The sequence below is a fragment of the Photinus pyralis genome, unplaced genomic scaffold (assembly GCF_008802855.1).
Source record: "Photinus pyralis isolate 1611_PpyrPB1 unplaced genomic scaffold, Ppyr1.3 Ppyr1.4_LG4, whole genome shotgun sequence".
Taxonomy (NCBI): Eukaryota; Metazoa; Arthropoda; class Insecta; order Coleoptera; family Lampyridae; genus Photinus; species Photinus pyralis.
Genome location: NW_022170511.1, coordinates 11341186 through 11367085, shown reverse-complemented (window position 1 = coordinate 11367085; position 25900 = coordinate 11341186). Strand labels below are relative to the sequence as shown.

At 34.6% G+C, this 25900-nt stretch overlaps 1 protein-coding gene across 4 annotated transcripts in view; it reads left to right on the top strand.

The window, feature by feature from the left end:
- The window catches only part of LOC116167779 (tubulin-specific chaperone cofactor E-like protein), a 35948-nt gene extending 10817 nt beyond the window's left edge, over positions 1 to 25131 (top strand). The window contains exons 1-7 of one of the 4 annotated variants that reach the window (XR_004144644.1): positions 10195 to 10376; positions 23149 to 23410; positions 23463 to 24152; positions 24203 to 24387; positions 24439 to 24511; positions 24561 to 24670; positions 24720 to 25131. Coding sequence is in view for 3 of the 4 variants with exons in the window: in XM_031483290.1 (XP_031339150.1) it covers positions 10375 to 10376; positions 23149 to 23410; positions 23463 to 24152; positions 24203 to 24387; positions 24439 to 24670; positions 24720 to 24830 (1482 nt within the window). In the remaining variant the exon portion in view is untranslated. Of the gene's footprint in view, positions 1 to 10194; positions 10377 to 22944; positions 23092 to 23148; positions 23411 to 23462; positions 24153 to 24202; positions 24388 to 24438; positions 24671 to 24719 lie in introns of those variants that run through there. The other 3 variants (XM_031483290.1, XM_031483291.1, XM_031483292.1) reach the window with 3 other exon arrangements.
- Positions 25132 to 25900: the final 769 nt, after the last annotated feature.

The window sequence follows — 25900 nt, the reverse complement described above, 5'->3', positions numbered from 1 at the left end:
TTTCGATTTGCACTGCACTGCACGTATCTCGTTATGAGGATTTGAATGGGAATTTCACAAGTGACATCCAATGTGTGTATGTGTTGGTTGCGACGATCGAATTTAGTTATCTTACAACCTGTATATTCGTATATTAATTGGGTTCTATGTCCTCTCGTGTCGTTAGAGAGGGTCCTCTGGGTAACCTCCGCTGAACAATACCTACCTACCAACCCAGCTCGAGGGTGTAAGACAATCAGGATGTTCCCGCGTGCGAAGTTAATAAGTAATAAGGTCCCTTAATAATTTTGCAGTGACGATCTTTTTAGGAATTTTAAAGGGTCGTTAAATTTATGTCGAATATCGTGGTAAACTTTAGGTAATTATGTAATTTCTTATAACGATATTCAGAAATTAGCTAGTTTACCCGATGCCGCAAGAGGGTTTGTTGCGTGTGGCCAAACTGTTCTTGTGGATGGATTTTTCAAATAAATGCAATAATTATTCTGCTAATCGGGGCGTCAAAGATAATGCAGTGTTATGAATGTATAATCTGTATAGGTATATTTGATGAAAATATCAGATTTTTTTTCCTTCCTCGTGGGATTCGCATTCAAATCGTAGGGTTGTTAAGCTACTAGATATCGGGGTTATTAGTGGATTTGCTGTAATAACTCTGCAATACCTATGAGTATACTATAGGCACCCATGTATATGGAGGTCGGTGAATTATCCTTAGAGAGTTAGAGTTAGAGGGTGAACTTGACCTGAAGGTGATGCAGGGACTCAGGGAGGGCAATGAGAGGCAAAGACGACGATCGTTGATCCGAGGGTTCTTTGGGATGGAGTTGTTTATTTGCATCACCCTCAAGGCTTAAGAGGGCCGAGGACCAGTGAGGCTGAATAGGTAGGTACATACAACTTTTAATCGCGCTGTCCACTTTTTTATTCAAACTTGTTGATTTCATATGGAATGGGTCGATAGTAATTTGAAGGGTCATTTTACTTATTGGTTTGTTCACATACTTAAGAATAGGGGTTGCACCTTAGATCATAGGTATATGTATGTATGATCTAAGGGTTGCACATGCTCCGACCAGCATTGAATAAACAATTTGGATCTTTATTCAATGCTTAGTAGGTAAAAATGTAGTCCTATACATCATTAACGTTTCTATGTCAAAGATTACACGTAAAAAACTATAGGTAGTTACTCGCGTAGCGTGGCGATCTTCGTGTCCTTGCATATGTTTACATTTGCCTACAAATGAATATTTCAATATTTCCGAGTCAAATTCAAAACATACAACAGGTACTCGATAGTGTTACGTCAATATACATCAAACATCAACACTTTGCATATTGCCAAATGGCAATCGCAGAGAAAACTTTTAGCATCATAATGTTCTAATAGTACAGTGATAATTTTTGTAAATATTTTAATATTAATAGAGTTGATCCAAACGCGCCTTACACGTGCAGGCGTAATTACGTTTCACTTAATTTTCGCAGCATATGTGTATAGTATAATTAAAACAATAGATAACGCTTATCTTTGGTAAAATGCGCGACTATACAGTACAGAGTATACAGGAACAAAATCTTCTAATAATTGTCATTTAATTGCATGATACATTGCGAGATTCAGATTGCTGTAATTAGCCTAACTACGTAACTTATAAAACCATTGTCTCCACTTGAACTTTAACCATGAATATGTAAGTACTTAATCACGATTACCATCATCTTTTGCGTTTTAAGCAGATTGCTAACAAACAACATCAAATTATTTACAATCTCAGCCTTGACTTTGAAGCTATCTATGTCCTTAGTATCCGCATTTTCCTTTGCTTAATAAAAAACAAAAAAAATGCGTCGTTTGATACAACCTTGTCCAGCGTCCGTCTTTCTCCGCGCGTTTCTAGTTAAAGCTGTTAAACATACTCGTATCCTATCCACATTCTTTTTCATGCTGCGGACATTTCCCGCCGACAAACGACGGTCATTTCTTAGAATGACCGTTACAAGGATCAGAATCCTTCCTACGCCTTCTGTAGCGCGAATGTTGACCCACCAACGGTCAAGTAAGTCTAATGCGCTTTTATTAAATTAAATGAATTAGTTTTCTTCTTGCATTGGTCGAATTTATTATTAATGATTCAAACCGTTCCCACAAATATTATTAAAGTGACACGCCGACCGCTTACTCCCTTTTGCCAAAGGTTTTGGGCTGTTTTCTGCGGAGTGAATTATCCTCTTTCCAGTGCAAGTTATGTGAGCACAAAGGATTAGGTCGACATACAAACGTGCGGTTCTTTCTGAGTAAACCGTACCTGTGCTAAACAAGGTACGAAGAAGCCTTACCTACTCCTACAGTTTTCAATAAATCAATCAATCAATCTTTATTTGTCCGTATACCATAGGTTTTGACACGTCAGTAAATATAGTAAATATTAAATTAGTGCAATGCATATATATAAAAAGAATAATAAAAACAGTTTAATATATCAAATAAATAAAAGCTAGGCAAACCATGTGGCTAAAACAGAATAATATAGATTATAAACAATTTAAAATTTTAGTTAAAAAGGACAAAACAGAGATCAAATATAAACAAGAAAGGTAAAAATGACTAAAGATAATGCTACTACATAGGTACACAAAATTAAAGTAAACAAACAATGAAATAAATAAATATCATTACAATTAATGAATATTTCTCCAAGCAAGTAAATATTCAGTAACGTTATAAAAAGAATGACTTAATAGTGCGCCTTAACGACTTTTTTTGATACAATCAGGAACGATATTGTATAAGTCGACCCTTAGACTGTTATTTTTAGACCTTAGTACTTAGTTTATAATAGGGCGTTTTTATTTTAGATGGTTCTTTTTGTATTTGGTAGGTTATGTTATAGCTCAGACACCTAAGCCAAGAAAGTCTTCACGATTAATCAACGTACAACTCTGACTCTGACAGTGCTTTCAGCGACTCTAAAATGTAACCTGAAACGATATTAAAATTTTAATTACCTTGTATGGCACATCGTTAATGAATGAATTTTTCCTACAACTTCTATGGCATATTTAGGCCATCTGAAAGTTTATTTTGATACTCTTTTTATGATTAATTTAACCTTCGAATTTGAAAACATTTAATTCGTTTATTTTGAAATGGCGGCCAAGTTTATATGATAATTTTATTTTGCTTTTTTTTTGTTACAAGACAATTTTTGTACCCTTCAACCGGGTTTTTTTTTTGTAATCTGTATTCTGTAATTACTTATAGTATATTCCGTTACATTTTAAACTTTTACTTTTAAGTGGTTTTTAGAGATCCCAAAGATTCTTCAAAAATTCCATAGGTATTAGTCAAAATTTTTTCAAAAAATCCTTAAATGTTTTTAGATCCAAAGTCATTTTTAAAGATTATCCTGAAACCACTCGCTAAAGTTTTTCCACCTTCCAATAACTTTATTATTCGGATAAGCTCTATGGATAATTCAAAAACGCTTTCACATATGAAGCTGAAGTTGGGTACACAGATAGATCATGACTTGGGACAGAAATGATTATATTTTGCAATTTTGGGCTTCGGGAGCTAACCTCCTAGAGCCTTTGCGTATGTTTATTTTAACTACTGACGGTCTTTTCATAACTTAGAACAAGTTGACTTGTAACAGAATACTGAATACTGAACAGAAGCAGGGTTCAATCCTCTAAACCCCATCCCATAATTTTTTATGTAGGAACGCGAGGAACACACAATTATCAACAACTTTGGCACTTTATGGGGATCTTCCGAAGCAAATGTTTGTAGTTAACCTCGCCGTGGCTTGACCTTTGATAAAAAAAATGAATTATATTTAATCAATGGCTTGGCGCAACAAACCCATAGACTAAAAATTTCAATGCATGGCATATGCTTGATAATGCGACCAAACCTATACACTATTCACACAGGTCCTTTGTCTTCGTACTATAAACTGGCAGCCAAATAACATATTTGAAACAAACTTGAAGAGAACGCTTGTAATGTGATCAGACAACTTAAATTGTTCATTACAACTATAAGTATAAATTATTGTGACTATTGTTTCGTTTGCTGACTTTCACTGGCATTATCAGTGACCCACTTACTTCCTTTCAAATTAAGCCGCCTAATAAAGAGACGTAATCGGGTTACCATTACAATTAAACGGCGGCGTAAAAATTTAGAGGCAGCTGATATCCTTAGTTAGGTAGATAATTAAATTATTTCCGTTTAATATAATCTATACTTTAAAAAAGGAGAATACTTGCAAAATGTCTACGTCATTTCTCGTATAACATTTTCTCCAGCGATTCAAGGACCAATTCGTGCACTTTCCGATACCAAGGTTAATGCATGTATTTCCTCATGTTTCGTGATGAAGATTTGATCACGTTGTGGTTTCGATGTCTAGAATACAATTGAAAAATTCAAATCATATCAGCGTCATAGATATTCGAGTTGCAGTTTCGAAATTATAATATTCAAAAATCCGAGCGCCTCTGGCTAATGAGATCGTTCAATATTCTAATTTATCATTGTAAATATTACTATATTCTAATATAATTATATAATTAGGTACCTGCCCACAATGTTATGTAAAATAAATGATTATTTATTAATAGATAGTTAGCTTGTAGCTTATTGGCAAAACCGAATTCCTTAGGATACAGCATAAGAGAATTTATTACTGATTGATAAATAATTCACACCGCACATAACAACAAAAATGTATTAGAGTAAAATAACGGATTTAAGTTTGGAAAATATGTACCTAGTATATATTCATTAATCCAATCCAATCCATGGGAGCGGAAATTCTTCAGAAACTACCTATTCAAAGATTTGTTTTTAATCGTTCTCTACATCGTTTGAAAGACATTCTTTCGAAGAGGAGTAGTTTTTCGAGATCCTCTAAAGATTTTCCAAGGAAGGTTGTCCAAGCATTTCCAAGATTGATCAGAACCGATTTTAGATAAATTTGTCCAGACTTTTTGCGGGCATATTTGTATTCGAAAGTCAGCTTATGTTTTTTTCTTTCCATACACATTTTTCAGAGATTGTGAGATTTTTCCAAGATTCCTCAAAGGTTCTTTAGAGATCCCTATATACTATCACTACACTAGTATTCTTAACTAGAAATATTGTAGTATGGTTTGCGAATAAAACCATTTTGGTCAACGTTTTGACACGCATTCAATACTGCAATAAGTTGTTCTCCCCGCATTCAAAAACAGAAATGCCCTTAACAATAATTTAATTTGTGCTCGTGTTCTGTTGATTTGTTTTAATCTGGAGCACGAGAGTATCAATTAATGACTCTTCCAAAAAATGTACAATGTACAATACTGGTTGAGCCATTTATGTATGTATTATTGCACAATTGTTTGCAAAATTATAAACATTATATCATATCTGTGTTCGAATTTGACCGGAGATGCTCAGGGGTGCCGCTACAGGGGTAAGGTCCAGTGAAAAATTTAGCGTGCTGAGAAATTGCTCGGAAAGTGTTACCGAGGCTCGGTTAATATTGACTTACGAAAGGAGATGGAGATGTATTTGAAATTACTGCGATTAATTTACAAGTCGTGCAACAATACGTAAAATAAAATAAAGTCGTCAGTTAAAATAATAGTGAACGATTCTCAAAATCATACCGTATACACAAATTTAACCCATTGTCTATTTAAGAATTGCATAAGTGAACATGATCTAAATAATATTATTTTTAGAAATAGTTCTTCGGTAAATAAAATCTTCACATCGGCCGCAACTGAAAATAGCTCTCTCTTGACCTATAATTTCAATTACACTAAACCGGCCGACCTATATATTATTAACATTTTGTTAAATGTCAGGCATAACCGTACTCGGATACGGTTTATAAATTTGAAAGTAATAACAGACGATAACCTGCATATATGCGGCTATGTATTATCCTTGATTACGAAACATAGCAACAGCGTTATAGTAGGTAGCTACAACGCAAATTCCATTAACAAACGTTAATAGAAAGCGAACGCGTGGAATAGTTTCCACTCTAAGCAAATTAATACATCCTATCCTATCACAATAGAAATAAACTTCCTATTCGAGCAGTGAGTGCACTTATCGGAACTTCCGCTTAAAAACGCCGTGTTCTATAACGGAAAAAAGAAAAAGTTGGGGGAAAATTTGATAAATATTCTCTGATAAAAATACTATGCTATGTAGAACTTACAATACGGAAGCATTTAATCCTTAGTCAATGTCAAGTTCAAATTTGTTTTGTTGGATTTTGGTGAAGGTTTTTTTTCAAGTTTATCATAGAATGTGATCGATTCTCTATTTATAATGATCCAGAATTTAGAAATAAATCAATTTTTCATTTAGCCCTATTGTTTCATTTTCCATACGAGATAATCAAATCAAAATATCTGCAAATCGCAAGTGCCTTCTACACACTGTGATAAGAAACCAACGCTTTACACTTACATTACGCGAATTAAGTCAGTTCTCACTTTGAACTAGACAAATTGAAATTAAATCAAAAATAATTGCGAGTTTTTGTGTTTGGCTATAACCCATAATTTTCCACTTTTATGCATGGGAAGATAATTACCACTTACAGTTGCACAGCCAAAACGATTGTATTATGCAACATTGTATATCGAAATTACCGTTGTGCAAATCAAGAGTTGGGTAAATGTAAAAGGTACCATTACTGCTTTAAAGTGATCTGAATATTTGCAATTGTGTTTAGATTGTTAATTTCAATTGTTAATTTCTTAAATGATGTCACTAATCATTATTAAGATCATTAAATGTATCGGGTGATAGGTACATTTAAACAACCCTGACCGTGACAATTGCGACAAAGTGCTAAACCCACCTTTTCTACAACTACAGTTCAAGGTAGGTATTTATTGAATAATTATCAAAAGTGCAAACCGAATCAAAATGCCGAAAGAGTATACCTACAAATTTAGACAGAATGCAATTAAAGACATCATGCCGTGTTCCCCTAGAACCCATCGGACAAAAGAATCGAGCAGAAGAAAATTCCGTACCATTGTTCACAGAGAGTTTAATATATTGGGGGAAATCTTTCAGTTCAGAAGGTATCTAAATGGGCTTCGATACGGTAAATCTTAGACTAAGAGATGAAGATGAATTTCGCTAAGTAATTTTATAACTTCGGCATTTACCGCTGCATGTGCGAAAACAATTAACGACAACCAAAAATGACAGAATCCGCAGAATCGTACATTTTAAGGTTCATGACTAGAGACCGGACTGATATGCATGAAAACACATCAAAAATGCACATATATATGCACAACAAATATGGCAAAAAAGCATCAAGATATGCATGAAAAATTAAATAATGCACAAACAATTATTGAAGTTTCTTTAATTCAAACTATTTAAACATAAGCTGTTTAAAACCATCTTAAAATTTATGCGCCTATTACTTAGTACGTGGTTATGTACAGAGAAACGTCTTTCCACATCGACACTACCAAGTGGAGCGTACTTTAATTGAGGTATCAGCGGAGGTTTTACATTTAAATTATCTCCAGCTTGCATTATAAATTAATAATAATAATACTAATAATGATTATAATGATTTTTTTTGTTTTGTTTTCCTACAGGAATTATTATAATGATTTTTTTTTTGGTTTGATTTCCTCTTTCCTGATAGCGTTGGCTATTGTGCCCATCAATAGGTATGTTGGTAAGTATGAATTATATACTATCCCTAGATTTCCAATGTACGTGTGTGATAATTTTTTTTTTTTTTTTGAGGACCCTACATAACTTCACCAGACACAGACACAGACACTAATCGTTACTTTTTTAATCCGTGCGATTAGTTAACCAGGCTAGACCTGAGTTCTCACAAGAAACACCGACCATAATAATAATACATTTATTGGTACAAGCCCAAAGGGTAACATGTTCAGCCAATTAATGCTGAATTGAACACCGCTGACGTTTTATAATTTGACAAACTTGGGCGCCATATTTTTTTTGTATTTCATTTATTTTTTTATTCTTTTTTTCTTATTCTATTTTTATTGTTTTCTTTTGTTCCGTTTCTATTTTATAATTTTTAGTTTATTTGATTTATTATTCGTTCATCTTTATAATTTATAAATAAAAATATAATTGTTGCAATTACTACCCCTGGAAGCTTGTTTTGTAATAAAATGGTTAAAAAAGTTAATAAAATGCTAATCTATCTTAAATATGCACAAAAACCCCAAAAATGCAAAATATGCACTATTTTCTTTGCGCCAATGTGATTCATTTTTGTTACTTCGTGTAAATTATTCTTTTATTTTGAGCTGCATACAATATTTACGTAATGCATAAAAGCATGAAATCCGGTCTCTATTCATGACATCTTAATACAGAGCGATTCGTTCTCCCTAAAAGTTACAAAACGTGCGTTCTTTTTTTAATTTCCTTACTGGATGTAACCATCATTGCCAGAATCCAGAGGCTTGATATCATAAGGATTAAATTTTGTAGTCACTATAAGGGATTGAAACTATAATATGGGGTGGCGAAGTCTTCTTAGATTTTCCATGATCTAAGCAGACTCGACCACCCCATAATAAATTTTGGAAGGATGGATTCTTAGTTTCTAAAAGCAACTCCTAAACACCTCATAAAATGGATGCAATTCGTTAATTGATTCACAATAGTGGGAGGGGGAAAGGGAGGGCTAGATCCAGCGTGGTTTTCTTTTAACATAGAGGAATGCATTTAACCGATTTGGATAGGTTTTTGTACATTTTCCTTTCCTTGTTCAATTTCAAAAAATTCCCACCCACGAACGTGCAGGAAAAATTCCGAACTCGACGATAATTGGTATACTTATTGGTATCTTTCAACATGAAAATAATTAAATAATGTAACCAAACTTAGTTTGTGTAAATAAAAAACACTGTCTTTGGAATATACAGAAAAACAAAACGATGATTCTTTTGATCCGAGGCGCCTGAGTTCCAAGTTCCATGTTACGCTACTGCCTATGGTTCATTTAACTAGAGCAGGTGCATTAGGGTGGATAAATTTCGTAGCATAAAATGTATTAGCACTTGTTGTAGTTATTATGGTATGAATGAACACAAAGTAAGTGACTATTGATTAATACAGCGTGTGACGGGAGAATTCATTCTGAATTTTAAATCAAATTCAAATGTTATTGATGAATGCCGTTTAATAAATAGTCGCTACATGAGTGTATATTTATGGCCTTCGCGTATAAATTAAATTAAGCACTTTTCGATTTTATTGTGGAGTAAAGCGACTTAGCAGATGAAGGAATTTCATTATCCAGTTAAATTCCTCATTTTGGATTTCAAGGAGCAATATTTCCATTTACGGTCGTTTGCGTTATGCCGTTGTAATTCGCCTTATACAGTTGTTGAGCGGAACACATTCTGCCCTTAAAAAGAAATAATTTCCACTTTCGCCCTAAACATGTAAAAATAAAACCTAACTTCCATTCATCCATCTAACTTATTGCCCTTCAGTGGCTAAGGGTTGTAGGGTTTTTTTTGGAATCGGTGTCAATTAGTAGACGCTGTTATGCCCTAAGTGACATTTTATTGAAGTTTTTACTTATTGTCGTCCACTCCCAATAAAACGGCCAATATTGCACTGCTCGATATTCCTGAAGTACATACATCATTTACCCTTCAGTGAATACTGAATAGTAACGTTGGTTAAGTATTTCCAAACAATTTGGAAGAAGCGGTTTATAGGAATTTGAGGGGTGTCTAAATCCTTTCCATCAGACATGTTTTGGAACAAATCAAAGAGACCTCAAGATCAAGGAAAAACGGGCATGCGTGCAGCGCAATTCAAGTTTATCATCGTATCGCAATGTTTGCACAACACTGTACCGCGATGAGACCCTTTGTACATTGTGGAAACTCCCACCCTCTTTTCGCCTTATTGATTTTCAGCCTCCACCATTATAGGGGAAACTATACCCGGCGAAATTCAAACAATCTGCGTTACATTTGGAACGCCATCGTATATCCAATTTAAAGACGCAAATTTACGAGTTCGTAGTCAAAACTGAAGTCGGGCAAGTTGTTTTAATTGCGTAAGTAGGAGGGAGATTAGTGTATGTGTATACCAGATCAGCTGACGCCTGAAAGTTCCTACCCAGCTGATCGCAATAACAAACACCAATCGTATTCAGTTCGCGTCGAACTGTCACTCTGTTTTGTTATCGTATAAGTAGCTGTAACCTTTTTTGTAACCCAATTTACACATTTTGGATACACCCTTTATTTCCTCTCGTACAGTTCTGTTAGGTGATTATTTATTTATGCGGAGAAACTAAGGATTAATACAATTTAATGTAAGTATTTCACCTTTACGTTCTTTGTTTTCATATTGAGGATAGTCGACGAGGTACGAATGCGGTCGATTTACATCGGTTGTTATGTAAACACCGAATTCTATTTTTCCACAAAACCTTGAATTTTTTTTCAAATGAAAAAATATCTATTGCGCAAAAATTTGTTCGAATCAACATCATTTTGGATAACGCGTTGGCGTTTTCGAAATCGGTTATTATGTAAACCAACTTCATTTTATGCTCAAATAATTTGCGGAAGTATTGCTTTTATTTAGTCTAAAAAATTACAATTTTCACGTCAAGCTGCAAGAAGAGAACTTTCTACTGCTGGCGATTGGGTAACGCAGCGATGGCTTTTTTCTTAGGAGCTCCAGCATTTCAAGCTGAATCTTCCTTGTTTTGTTGACCTGCAGATATTGATCAGTTTGTCTCATCTGGGTTGTAGCCTTTATAGTAAACTGACCTTGACACAAATAGATAAGGAACATTCTCTTTTTTTATCTCGAGAGATGTGGCCAAATATATTCTTAGTCGTAGCTAAAAAGCGATGTCTGTAATTTGTTCGACCTACATTAGTGTTAGAGCACAGCAGTTTAAATTTAGCTTATGCCATTATTAAAGGCAGCGATGTTTACATATTGTACGTAGGTGGGTACACAAAACGTTTTTAACAGAAAAATTCTTCACTCGTAAACCTTTGAATTTAACAAGAAAACGTAATTTTCCTGTTACCTTGTTCTAAAAGAATTTCTTTGTCTTAGTTGCAAAGGTGTAATGACCGTATTTCCATTTTTATCGACATTTCAATAATAATTACCTATACTAATGGACCAATAACCGCTAGGTTCCTGATACTAAACAGAATGTCAATCGAGAGAATTCCTTCAAATGATTGGTATTGGAAACATTAAATCGTACCTATAATTTACGATATCATCCCTGCATTAATTATTTCTTGGAAATGGAATGTACCATAAATCGACTCAGTTCTACCCTATCAAGTGTAATAAGGCTCACTTTAAAGGCTTATGCTTAAAGCAATATTGTTCCTACCCTATCTTCATCTAAAGAAATTATTGCACACTCGATTACTCCATAAACCTTGGGTTTAAATGCTAAAATTTTTAATAAGCAAAATTATTTTTGCAAAATTATTTTTGCGAGGGATTCACTCTCGGATTCACTTTTAAAATTGTTCTTTTAAATACGTAAGTACTGTCAATTTTGACAATAAATAATTCTAATAATTCTCGTCATTTTCAAGTAATTATAAATGTAGTTTGAAGAATTCCAAGTAATCTGGGAATGCAAATTGTAATTCTACTACTCCGGAGTTTCATCAGATTAAAATAGGTAGCATATTTATGGCATTTCATGTAGTGTAAAATGGCTTAGGTTTAGAACATTCTGTTCACTGCTGTTACACAGGGTGTAACATTACATTTAGTACGTAAAAGAATTTTGTAAAATATCAAAATTTTTCCAGGCCAACCGAGGGTTCAAAATGGTCGCAAAATTTGTGTTTTTTAATTAATTAATTTATTATAACAAAAAAGATACAAATCGAGATACAAATCAATACAAGACTCTCAATATACAGAATACAGTAACTTTAAAACATCCCTCGAAACTACATATTTTGAAAAATTTTGATTTGCGAAAATCAATTTAACCTCTCTTTTGCGAAAGCCTCCATTTCTACATTTTTTTTATATATTTTTAATTTCTTATTAAAAACTGGTAGAATCCCTGGTCCATTAGAGAGCAAGTTAAACAATTAGCGCACCTATATCTGCATTTCCAGATCTACAGGGTTTTCAGCGACGAACTGATTCGTTTTCTTGGATATACGACCATGAGTTTAAATCCTCAGTTTTATCGCAGGTTACCTCAGACTTCCCTATATTAAACACATCCCTTAGTTTTTATATATTCCCCAAAGTGTACCCTAAATTGGAACAAATGTAACATTAGAGACCAAACGCCTAAACCAAACGGTTTTTAGATTATTTCGAGGACGAGTTCGAGGATTATGTGAAACTTTTCTAGATTTTTAAAAGTACCTACAAAATTAAAAACATTTTTTAAAGCAAATGAAACAGGTTCATTTTTTAAACAAAATCTGTGCTTTACATGATGTGGAACAACAGTTTTTAAAATGTGACAACCTCTGTGAAAACCAAGGTGAAAACTGAGGTAAAACATTTTTTCTTTGGCTACTGGATTCTACAAGGACCAAAAGGGCAGTTGGTAAAGGATATACGGCAGTTTCAAAAAACGGTAGCTTTAGAGGGCGGCATTTTTTTGCACTATATTTGTTTTAGGTAGAGGGCTTCAAAACAAACATTCCTTTCTTAATATACTATAAGGATCCAAAATGTTTCATGTATAGGAGCTGCAACCCCAAAATTTGCGTCTCTTTAGTTTTCACTCACTTTTGAGTGAGGCGAAGGCATGCCAATACATGCACGCGATTTCGACAATACAAAAATAAAACTTTTTAATTTTATTCTTAAAAGCATGAAATTCTAGGCACCCTTTGTTGTTCGTACAGGAACCAGAATTTTTGTTTCTCACTTTGGCCGCCTGGCTGGCTGGTTGGCTGGCAGAAAATGCGAGCCCGTTTTTATAAAGACGAGGTGTGTACAATAAGTACATGCACCTATTGGAGCCGTGTAATTAACAACATTTTAGGGACGGGACTACATGATGTGGGGTCGGCGACACCTAGGCGCCATCTCCAAGCGTGTTATACTAACGTGGTAATTTTTCGTTTTTCCGATCTTCTTTTTTGTAGAAGGTAGGGAATTAAAAATCGAGTTAAAAATATTCCCTGCAAGGTTGTCTATTTTTGAGATTACAGATTATGTCGTTTTTGAAGGCGAAGAATTTTGGGGAATTATGAGGAAACTGAATGAAGCTGAATAGGTATTTGAGAAGAAGTTGAAGGGGAATTAATGGGCACTTGAGAAAAATATGAATATGGGACTTATGGGAGGAACATTGAATATTTGAGGGAGTTTGATGAAAATGTGACGGGAATGTGGGGAAAGCTGTAAAGGGATTTGAGGGGAACTTGAGAGCCGCTTATGATGAAATTCAGAGAGGCTTTAGGGTAAGCATGATGGTAATTTGAGGAAAACTTGCGAAGAATTTGAGAGAAACTCAAAAGTCAGTTGAAGGAAACATGGAGGGGAGGGGAAACGTTGATATGACCAATAAGAAGAATTTGATATAAACTTGCAGGAAATTAGAAAGTGACTTGCCGTCATAACGAGGGATTTTTAAAACCTGGGAGATATTGAATAAAGCTCACATGAACAGGATTTGAAAACTAGTACCTACTTTACTTGAGATTAACTTGAAGGAAACATCAGAAGAAGTTGAGGATAACTTAAATATAATTTGATAGAAACGGTCGCCAAAATGAACTTTAAAAATTATTTAAATAGGAAACGACTGATAGCGGTATATCGGCAATATCGCCCTTCTTAACGGTATCGGCATCTGCCAGTGTTAAATACATTATCATTATGGGCAGATATACGTATCTTCCTGAAAAACAACAATACCTACCGAAGTACCTACTTTATAAATAACTTTTTGAAGGAATTAAAATTAAACTAAATAAACAGCCCAATATGTATATCTCTTATTCGAAAACGAAGAGAAGTGTAAACCCGTGTTAACCGATTGGCTAAAGCTCAGTTTTCTCGCGTGCCCTTTGACAAAAATCTAATTCTGTTACATGGTGTAAAGCTTAGAAGTTGCATATGATTCACAGTCGTTTTTGGCTCCTAACGATTTTTGAAATTGAGTAATTAGATCCTTTATATTAAAGAAACGGAAAACCACCCCAAAGAGCTTTAGTTCAAAAGAGCTTTCATTGTATTATTCAACTTTATCCACTTTGCTCCATCATGTACACCAAATGAGACATCCATAGTTCGTCTCGATTTGTGTCATCAATTAGCAACAAATAATTATGGCATTTCGGGTTACTCATTTTTCACATTTAATGTACAGCATAGGCTTTAGAAGAATTTTTTCGATAAAACTTTCGGTATAATCGCTAATGCAGATGCAAAGGAATATTTTACTATAGAAAAACTGTACAATTGTGTACTTCCGTTTGCGGTCAGTAGATTACTTCCTTATAGCGCATATAACTAGCGTAAGTAAAAACGTTTCGTGCAAACGAAGTAAATTTAATTAATTTATTTATCCTCACATATGATTTTACTCTCAAACTCGTACATGTGGGTAATTGCACGATATAAATAAAAAGCAGTCATCTGCTACGTCAGTGATGTAATTTAACTTTCCCAACGAGAAGATATTTTGCAATACACGGGATCTAATAATAATACACAGATTGCGGATTTGCTCCAATTTATTGTACGACTAAATGATTCACTCGACCTGATGCAATCATAGAATAATTTGCCCTGTTCAAAATTTAATTTACAGATTTCCACAATTCGCAGAACAAAAGGTTGCAATCGAGCTGAAAGGGTTGTTGACTTATATCAAAAAATCTTCAACGAGACGCAGCGCCGAGACGGGTTTTAACGATTTTTGCCTTTTGGCCTGAAAAGCACGAAGCAACAAAAGAATTTTTAGACACATCTTTTATATACACCATCTCTGTAATGCTTTAAATTTTCACCGCATATCCCTATGGAAAACTGTTGGAAATTTTCAATTTGATAGAACTTAGTTCCATTTTCACTATTTTGGTTTACAATTCGATTGGGTTACATTGATTTCGATTCGCTTTTCGTTTTCGATTCTTATCTAGACACACGCGGAAGGTAGATTTATCACACAGTCTGAGTCTGAAGCATTCAAGGAATCTAAGAAGATGAAATCAAAATCAAAAAATAAAACGAGAAAAATTTTGCAGAAGCTGAAGTACCCGGTATACTAAGAACGGAAGTGTAATTTGTAGAATGGGAAAAGTCGGAAGAATTCCCAGACTGAAAATTCCGAAGAAACTTTAGAATTTGAATAGTTTGAAGAAACGGTGTAATCCGAAGATCCTTAATATTTTGAAGAACGTCAAGAACAAATGCGAAAAGTGTGCAGCAGGGGATGAAAAAATGAAGAAATTTATAAGAGAGAATTTAAAAATCTTGACCTTTGGATACTGAAAATTGTTTTTCTCTTACGAATAATTGACTAAAAAAAGTTGTAATTTACAAGTTACAAAATTTGTAGTGTAGTGATAAATTTGGTACTTTTCTCAATATTATTTAAACATGCACATAGGTATTTCATTAAAATATTTCAGAAGAATCTCTCATAAAAATTATGATTGTTAATATAATCATACAAAGTTTCATGAATCAAAATAATGACTCTAAAGTCTAAGGAGCTAATTTTTTTAATTGCACTCCTTTTGCAGCACTCCATACTGAAACGAGTTGCAGTTATATACAATCTTTTTGTGATGTATAACTTGTACATTTCGCTTTTTTGATAAGAGGTACAGTTTCGTTGGAAATAGTGAAACACCCCATTTCATTCATTCAAAAGGAAATAGTTGAGGTCAATATCCAGAAGGACGACGCTGACAGCATCGCTCAGAGTGAGTTTATAAGTTCATATTGATATTAAACCGTACGATTTGACTTTTCACCATAAAAATGGGAATTGCGCCAAATTAACAAAGGTCAGGATGTCCACTTTGTTAATTTGGCCTATTTCGTGAAAAGGAAATAAACATAAAAGTTAATTAACTTTAATGGGGCAAGTATACATTGGCAAGAAATAGTTATACAACAGTCAAAATGCTATTTCACAGAACGATTGGCCGACAACGACAAGGTCGGTTGCTCCACTAATTCACTGAACGAACAAATGGAATATTTACAGAATGAAATACATTAATGAACGCTAAATCTTCAGCTCGAATACTATCAGAACTAAGTTCATCTTTATTTTAATCCTTTTGACAACACCTTGGTAGGGGAATCATTTTGCTGATGCTGCTGTTCAGAATCATATGATAAATCCATTCGAAGATGCGCATATCTATTTTACCTTATTCCTTTATTTCACGAACGTTTTGGGCACTTTCTTTTCCTTGGAGGTATCCAGTTAAATAATTGTATATATAATTCAAACTTGAACTTTAAACTATAATAAAAAAATAAAAAGATTAATGAACTAATATAAGATAATACAATTAAATGCATACTATAAAATGAAATGAGAATTATAAAACACACTGCTAACATTGAAATGAAATGAGAACAAAGTTACCACAGTTAAATTCCCAATATAATTAATCAGAGTTGAGGGACTCTTGATGGGCCTGGTTGTGTATCTTCCAGGGTCGCCGAGAGTGTACCACTGTGGGGAGGAGATTGATTTCACGTTCATAAAACTTCTGGTCTTTGCTAGCAAAAAACTGGTTCAAGTGATATTTGCCGTCCTGATTTGAAGTGAAGGTTTTCCCGTCCAAGTACCTAATAGTGCGAAGATGCCAATTCTGGAGAATATAAATGGGTGTGGATGTACATCTCATTCAAGGTGTAAAAGCTTTTAGTGAGTTACTTGCGGATTATAGTGATGCCTTTCTATTGATCAATTCTGGTCTTTTCTGTTTGATTGAATCACTCAATTGGTCCAGTTGACCACTTGATAATTAATCGTAGTAATGTCTGATAGAAGCTCAAAAAGAACGATCCCCTTGAAATCCCACCAAACAGATAGTATATCTTTTTTGGCGAATAACAGCCTTCGAAATGGTTTGAGATGGTTCATCTTTTTTGGTATTCGCAAAATGTGGCATTTGTGCTTTAAAAAAATTATGGTGGGCGCAGTTTTTCAGCTGTTATCAAAAACTACTGAGATGGAACAATATCGGTTTTTCTGTTATCACGCCTCTGCCACACGTTTTTCACGAAAATCTGGATTGTTGCGACTCAAAAAATTAGAATGCCCCAACAATTGTAGCAAGAACCTTTAAATTGGTAGAAATTTTTCACTTTGTCGCAATTTGTAGTCATTGTATAATAATTTTGTTAACAATAGCTCTATTGTTCGACGAAGGGAATGCACCTATTATTGTTTCGTGTGAGATATGTTTACACGATTTATTTAAATGCCATATTGCCTGCAGATCGAAGTTATAGTCTTCAAAAAAATTAATCAATGATATATGCGCATGTATAGGTAGTGAATAAGTAGAAATACCGAGAGAAATACCAATCAACCCGTAGCGGTTTTCTCTAATTATTAATTATTTCCTGCATTTATAACAATTAAGTAAGTCGCGAATCCGGTACTGATCCAATGCCTTATAAATGTAAAATGTTCCTTATTATAAACTTAAGCAACGCTATTATCTTATCTATTATGCAAATCAATAATCAATAGAAGCGGAGGAAATTGCGTTTCAGTAATATCCTGATAGACTTTTTATGCCAGTACGTTTATAACTTTTAGAAGTGGAATTTAAATGATAACGGCTTTTATGCGCATATATGTAGAAACAACTTCTACCTGGGCTCGAAGTTGTTGACCTCCGTAAAGTCACAACAATAAAAGGTGTATCAGGATCAGGGTGTGTGTCTTTGTCGGTTTGAACGTCGTTCACGGTCACCTTATGAATCATCCGGCTTAATTGAATTAATATATCTATCTTTAAAGTGGAGTCAATATCAATTCATGTAGAAGCTTTAGTTTTATAGTGGTTGGATTATCCCCTAATTAAATCAGTAAGAAAATTGAAAGGTACGTGGAGATTTACTGACCCATACATTGTTAATATTTATAAGCGGACGAGTGATCTAGAAATTTAGACATTACTGCCAAGATTTGGTGCCAACAACTCACTTGAATGTAACAAATTGGCATGCCTTCTTCTCACACATTCTTCTATTCCGATTACGTAATGCAAAAAGTGTTATTTAAGTTGTCTATTTCTAAATCTGCACGTGATTTTGTTCATATTTCCTCTTTTGCCTATCATGTTTGAGAGGTTCTGACTAACTCCCCCATGTTGGTTTTCAAACCAACGGAAAAAGGAGGCTACTGCACTGTAGCAGTTCTACATATCACACAAATGAAATGACAATCGCTATTGTTTTAGTTTAATGCACCCACTGTATCTATTAAATTTACTCAGGGTGAAGTCCTTATAAACCCACGTAATAAAGTTTAATAAAATTTATAAAATAAGACGCATTCTTGATTCTTCTATAAGCTGAGTGGCTAGGCGAAATCTAGCTAATAAGATTCTTTCTTTTTTCTAATAAAAGAAATAAGTGTGAAACTACAACCAATATTGAACACTAGCTACATCTATCACTCAATTATTTATATTATTCTCCATCGACTCTTCTAATGAGTTTACAATCGTGGCAATAGACTAAGATCGTCGTGTATGCGACTCCTTTATTTTATTTACCTAAGTGATTAATACACAAATCGAAAATGTTGACAAAGCTACGACATACTATCTAATCACAAGATAAAACAAGATACGAAGAATCGCATACGATTTACAAGTAGGGGAATTTTTTGACCCTCAGTTCGCATTGGGAAACAAGACTTTTAATCCGGCTCATATTCAATCGCACTCATTTCTGAACTCTTAGAAATTGATTGACATCGCTGTCTCTTCGTTCTCGAGTTAGACGAGGAGCAGATGGACGAACAACAGAACGAAAAGATCTTGTATCATTAGGAACCTTTATATAGATTTTCCCTCGGATTTTCCTTAGTCTGGATATTATGACGTCATCACTAACTATGTTTACATAGCATCATGCAATCAATGGAAGAGAATACGTATGTAGGCAGTCATACGGACAGTGCTGCATTGTAGGTAGAATACCAATTACATCGACGACTTTTATTGACCAAATACTTAAAAAAGTTTCGGTAGTTGTTTGTAACCGGTTATCGCGATCTTTTACTAACAAGGTGGACATTATTTGGACCTAAGAAAAAATTAAAAAAAAAATAAGTTTAACTGTTTGTTCGTAATAACAATCTTGACTTGGTCCATACTCACAAGCAGAGCTACCGTTACTTTCATGTCAAAACGACGGACGTTTCGCAGCACTTTCGAATCTGGGTAGCAGTCATATTAAAACTGGCTGTTCTTTTTCTACATAAATGGGAAAGGAAAGGAAAACCTCCGTCGGGACAAAAACCCTGGCATAGCCCACGCAAATACACGAACTAAATTAACAAAGTCAAGAAAAGCAATTAAAAGTGATGTTGTACCGTGTGTCATTTTGGTTGAGACTGCAGTGTATCTCAGCAGTTTTTAAAGATAGAGACTTGCGTTTTTCGTGACCCTGTGCCACTTTTTTGTGAAACTACGTTTGGTTCTTAGATGTAGGGGGACTCAGTGGCGTAGTTAAATAGCATAGTCATTTAAAAATCATAAAAAATAAGGTTTTTATTTTTGGTTCATGGCTAAAATTTAAAAAAATATACGTTATGATGGATCAGTGTAATCAGGAAAAAGAATGCAAACAAAACTTTGTGACCCAAAGTTGATAATTTTTAAATGCAACAACACCTTGTATATTTTTACGTCAATTTTTTGCAATATTTTTTTTAAATTTTAGCCATGAGGCAAAAATAATAACTTTATTTTTTAGGCTCAGAAACGGTGGTCCAAACATTATTTACTACGCCACTGGATTCTACCTAAAAATATCTAAAATAGACACCTTTCACCTTTTTTTTTATCTTACAGGGGTGCTATACAGATATGGTAAAATCCCAAAAAAGGCAAACTTATCGCTTTCACTCTGTATCTGAGAATTCTAGCTGGATTGAGTCTGTTTGTGGTATTAAAAGTTTCACAAAAACTGACCTGGGTCACGAAAACCGTAAGGCTCTATCTTTAAAAACAGTTGAGATGCACTCTAATCGTTAACTTATATAATTTAATTTTTTTAATTAATCTAAAACGGATGTCTAATGTATTTGGAGTTGATTGATTGTAAAAAGTTTTTACCAAATGTCGCTAATAAAGATTGATTGAGATACAATTAAAGTTAGACAACTTATACGTGAAATTTTGATTGAAACTATAATTTTTCACTTCAATTTTTAGGCAACAAAAATTAAAGCATTGTGTTAAGTTACGGATGCGGATTTAAACTTGACAATATAGAAATGCTTATTACCTTTGTTGTACTTGATACAGCAGATTGCACTGTCGACAACCAGAACGTGATTTGCACGAGAAAACCTGTAACCGGTAACATTTGGCAATAACTAGGATGGATATTCTTATAGTGTCACCTATATTCGAAAAATTTACGGAAAATCCGAGGGAAAATCGGACCAATGTTAGGTGCCTAAAAACATAAACAATTGAATGATTAAAAAGTACCTACTTCTTGCAACATGCAATTGTTTTTATTCCCTAGAGACGCATCCCCACTCCAGTTAACTAAATCCTGTAGGGAGAGACGGTGACGCCAGGCATATATCAAAGTATCAAGTATCAAGGATCCCATTTTCCTTGGGATAATCGGACCCAGGTAACCGCCCGGAGCGCAATATGCATTTGGGCGCAGAGGGAGCTAACGCCTTTTTTTTTACCTATATGAAATTGTTACAAAATCTTTCTTAAATCATCGCTCAATTTTTAGATCCGTCTTGGAAGGTTTTCTTGTATTTAATTGCTAGTAATTGCAAAAGCCGCATTTCTCTTCGAATGAAGTACGAAATATAATTTCCTGAAGTATGAAAGTTTTTATCGTGATTCAAGGGAATTACGTCAATTATAGCATATTTGTTATAATTAATTGCGCTTTGTTGATGATTTTTTAGATAATTTCGTTACCTTCACTGTTCATATTAAGAATATGAAGGTTAAAATGTAATATCATCTCTTATTTTCGTATATTTAGGTAAATAATTGTGATTCGCTTACAAACCTTGCATGGGCGAAAGGAGAACTATAGATATCGCCGCGTTTTCTCCTTCTGTTAGTCATAATCTATAAGGTGTCTTTATTGCTTCAAAAATTGTAATTTTCACCCATCTTGTAAACAATTAAAACTACAATTTATCATCTTCGTTCACCTTGGTACCTCGGAGATTTTTACAAGTACACAAAGGCTCACTGACAATGTTTAAGTACACAAATAGTTATTTGTATACTTAGGCCGCGAAGTCATTCTTTAACGTACCGAAAAGATTGGCGCCGAGGCCGCTTGCGGCCGAGGCAAGGCAACTTTGAGGATGTTAAAGAATGACGCGGCCGTGGTATACACAACATTTTTTGTGCAATTGTGTAGAATGGTCAATAAATAAAAATGAGAATTCAAAAATAATAATTTTCGTCGCAAATAGAAAGACGGCCAGTTTTCATTTTACCATGGAAATTAGATAAGCAATGAATAATTTTTCGTGAAAGAAAAGTCAAAATGTGTGCCTCCGAAAGTGATTCTTCGATATCCGGAACCTTGTCTGAAAATGTACTATTAGCTTACCTTATGGAAAAATCGAAGACCTTAAAAAGTTCAAGCTTATGGAGTGTGTATTCGATGCTAAAGTGCATGCTTAATATAAACGAGTGTATAAAAAAGTGTACCTGTCGGTTTGAGTTCTAATGAAAATCAAAATGTTACAGTTTCAAAGTATAACGCTTCTAACACTTTAGACTTTCTTTCAGGAGTAAGTATAAGTAACAATACGAACTGTACGATTAATATTAACATTTATCCAAAAGATTTGTAATTACCTACATGCTGATTGTCAAAATATATGTGACATTGTTTTACTTTAACGGCCGTCGCTATGACAGCGGCCGCGAAAGTGAATTTCGCGGCCGCCATGGCGAACGCGAAGTTGTTGTTTCGCGTTCAATTGCACAAAATAGTATATTGAAAGACAAGTGTTACAATGCGACCTATTGTAATACGACTATCTTGTGGCACGAGTGGCGATGCGAAGCGTAGCCACGAGTGTCCGCAAGATAGGAGTATTACAATAAAGCATTGTAACACGCGTTTTTCATACTATTTTTTCTATTTCGGTGCTTTAATTTAATTAAAAAAAATCATTATCAGAAACTATAGGGAACATTAGAACTAACATGTTTTATGTTGGGAACACTTTTTATGCCGTTAAGTTTTAGGTTGGCAGCGTAGTAAGACTGACATTTTGAAGTTCAAACATGGAAGTACCCAACGAAGTACCTACTTGTACTAACTAGTAACTGCCAACTTAAGAGATGAGTTACCAAAAAAAACGACTATAATCACTGTCTTTGTATAACTGTTTTCGGCCGAAAACAGTTGTACAAAATCATCATTGTGACACCGAAATAGAAAAACAATATTTATTAGCTACTTTTTTTGTTTAAATAACAGCTACATACCAACGCGAACTTTTCATACATTACCTACATCATTTTGAAATCAGCCGTTGAATTACAATTTTGACACCGCATTTGTGTAACTGATCTCTCTCTTTAAGTCTTACTACCTATGCATTATGTATAGTAATAAATTATACCAAATTTGGATTGCTTTGTCTATTTGATTGAATACATAACTAGCATTGCAATTTAATTCGTAACACTAAACACTCGGTAATCGTGGTTGCCACGATACGATTTGTTTTCAAGTCGTTACCTGTCATGAATTCGCGACATTTGTAGGTCCCGTCATTGCATATACATACTTTATATTTACGAATTTGTACACCTACAAATTGGAGGATAAATGTAACTCACAAAATTAATATTACGGACTGGTAGTACTTAACGTTTATAATTTTCTAGGGTGAACATGCCGACTTTGTTAGAGGCCCTGGAGCAGAAGTATGGGGAGAGCAGTACCGATTCGGAAGGTTCAGAAGAGGAGGAGGGCATTTCCGTTGCGATATACGTGCCAAGAAAACCACCCCGCATGATTGTTCCATCATTACTGGTACTAAACGACTGCAACATCGCTTCGGCTGGCGATAGGCAAGCGTTGGTCGACAAATGTTCCGGCGTAGAAGAATTGGACTTGGCGAAAAATAAACTGGAACACTGGCCCGAGGTAAGCGTGCCGTTGTCAAATGAAGCCTCTAGCGTATTTTTGTGATTCGCAGGTCTTTTCGATACTCAAACAAATGCCCCAGTTGAAATTTGTTAATTTGAGTTTCAATCAATTGTCGTCGCCCTTGAAGTCGGAACTATTAGAGGATACGCAATGGCAAAATTTGCGTAATCTTGTTTTAAATTCAACGCAAGTGCCGTGGCGAAACGTGCAGCATATCCTTAATCACTTACCGCGACTGGAGGAACTACATTTAAGTCTAAACGAATACGACCACGTCAATTTGTGTTCAGAATGTTGTTGCGAATGCAACAATTATGGTGCTGATGATGTCGAAGAGGACCGTGCCAACGATGATATACTAAAGTGTAGCTGTCCCCAAGTTGATTATAAAAAAAAACATACACACACTGGAATTAAAAAAGTTCACTTCACTGGAAACCCCATATCGAAATGGAATGAAGTATGCAAACTCGGTTATGGGTTCCCCAATTTGGAATTGCTAGTTGTGGCAGACTGTCCTATTGAATCACTAGATATAGAAAACGGCGAGGAAAATTCAGAAACCAACCCAAACTTCGTCAGGAGCGAAAGTGAGTGCGAGTCTGGTGAGCGAGCGGAGTCGCCACATGACAGTTTCAGAAACTTAAAAGTTCTTAATCTAAATTCCACTTCTATATCAACATGGGACGATATAGAACGATTAGCCAAATTTCCAAATCTTCATTATTTACGTATTCAGGTAACGTATATGAGTTCTGTAATTATTCTTTTAACCAAACTCTTTTCCAGGGCTGTCGCTTATGGGAGAGCCACGAGTACACGGAACACGAGCGGCGGCAACTGCTAATAGCCCGATTGCCTAATGTTGAAATCTTGAATGGTGGTGGAATAATTGAGGCAGATGAGAGAGAAGACGCAGAGAGGGCCTTTATACGTTATTACATGGATAAACCCGAAAGTGAGCGGCCTGAAAGGTAATTGATATTAATTTGGAAATATTTTGTGAGTGTAATAATTACTTGCAGATACTTCGATTTAGTGGCAGTACATGGAAAACTAGATCCTTTGGTAAATGTTGATTTACGTCCAGAGAAAAGGGTAAAAGTTACATTCACATGCGGTAATAACAGTGAGATTCGATCCTTAGATGTCTATAGAACAGTCAGTGATCTCAAATTAAAACTGGAGGCGTTTGCAGGTTTTTCTGCTTCAAATATGCGATTATTTTATGTTGATAAGGATTTACGTGATCATCAGGTGGGTACTTAGTAAATTAACTAATTTTAATTATCCTCTTCTCATTCAGGGACCAGAGGAAATGCGATATCCACATAAACAACTGTACAGTTACAACATTCAATCAGGCGATGAAATCATCATAGACTATAAAGTAAAAAATAAACGGGAAAAGGTATAGATATTTATTTTTTAATATTTACACCTATTGAAATATTACGCAATTAACCACTAACTGCCACTTTTATATTCTGTCAAATATAAAGAGTATTGTAAAATTAAATATCTTAATACTTTAATGTAAATATACCTAAGTATACCTACATAACATTATATAAGTGCGTTTATGTATTAGTTGGATATACGTGTTTATTACCAATTAATTTTTGGGAATCGAAGTCGATCAGTTTTAGTTCTATGAAACTGATACGCTTCTTTGTTGTGATGAAAGTGAAATATAGTAGTAACATCATGATGATGAACTGTTGTACACTATTTTTGTGATATAACATTTAGGTTTTAGTGATAATTTGTGGTATAGATTCTAGTGAGATTTGAAGATGTAAACTTCAAACTGATGTGAAATACTGCTTAGCAGTATTAGTGAGAATTATTCTTTTAAAATTTAGAGAAAGAATTGAATGTGCTGATTTAGTTGTTAGAGAAAAGTCATACAATAAATTTGAAATCTAAAGTATTTTTAACCTTTCCAAATGCTCAGAAGCTGTGTTCAATTATATATAAAAATAAAAAAGAAGGGAGACAAATCAGTCTAAAGGTAAGCGTTCACTGAAACGTAGCGGGACTCGCCGAGGAAAATATTTTTAAATGATATTGTATGAGGATGCATTTACTTGAACCATGGTCTACTTACACTAGGTATTTTTGGTCTATGCAAAGAAGTATTCTTTGGTCTATGTTTGAACGTAATGCGCATTAAAGGTCGTCGCACACTAATCCGCGGCGCGGCGAAGCGCGTTTTTCGCTAACATTGATTTCAAAACACTGCGCCTGCAACTGAGTGTTTGCCTCCTTAAATCAATGTGAGCAAAAAAGCCGCTTCACCGCGGCGACCTTAAGTACAATGGAAGTAGGCGTTCGCACCGCTCCAGTGAAGATTCCAATTGCCTTATACAACTGAGTTTGTTCATTATTACCTAATGACCGATTCCACCATCAAATTTAATCTAATCAATTTATGGCAGCCTCAAACTCAGTTTTCACTTGATGGTGCAAACGGTCATTTTTTAT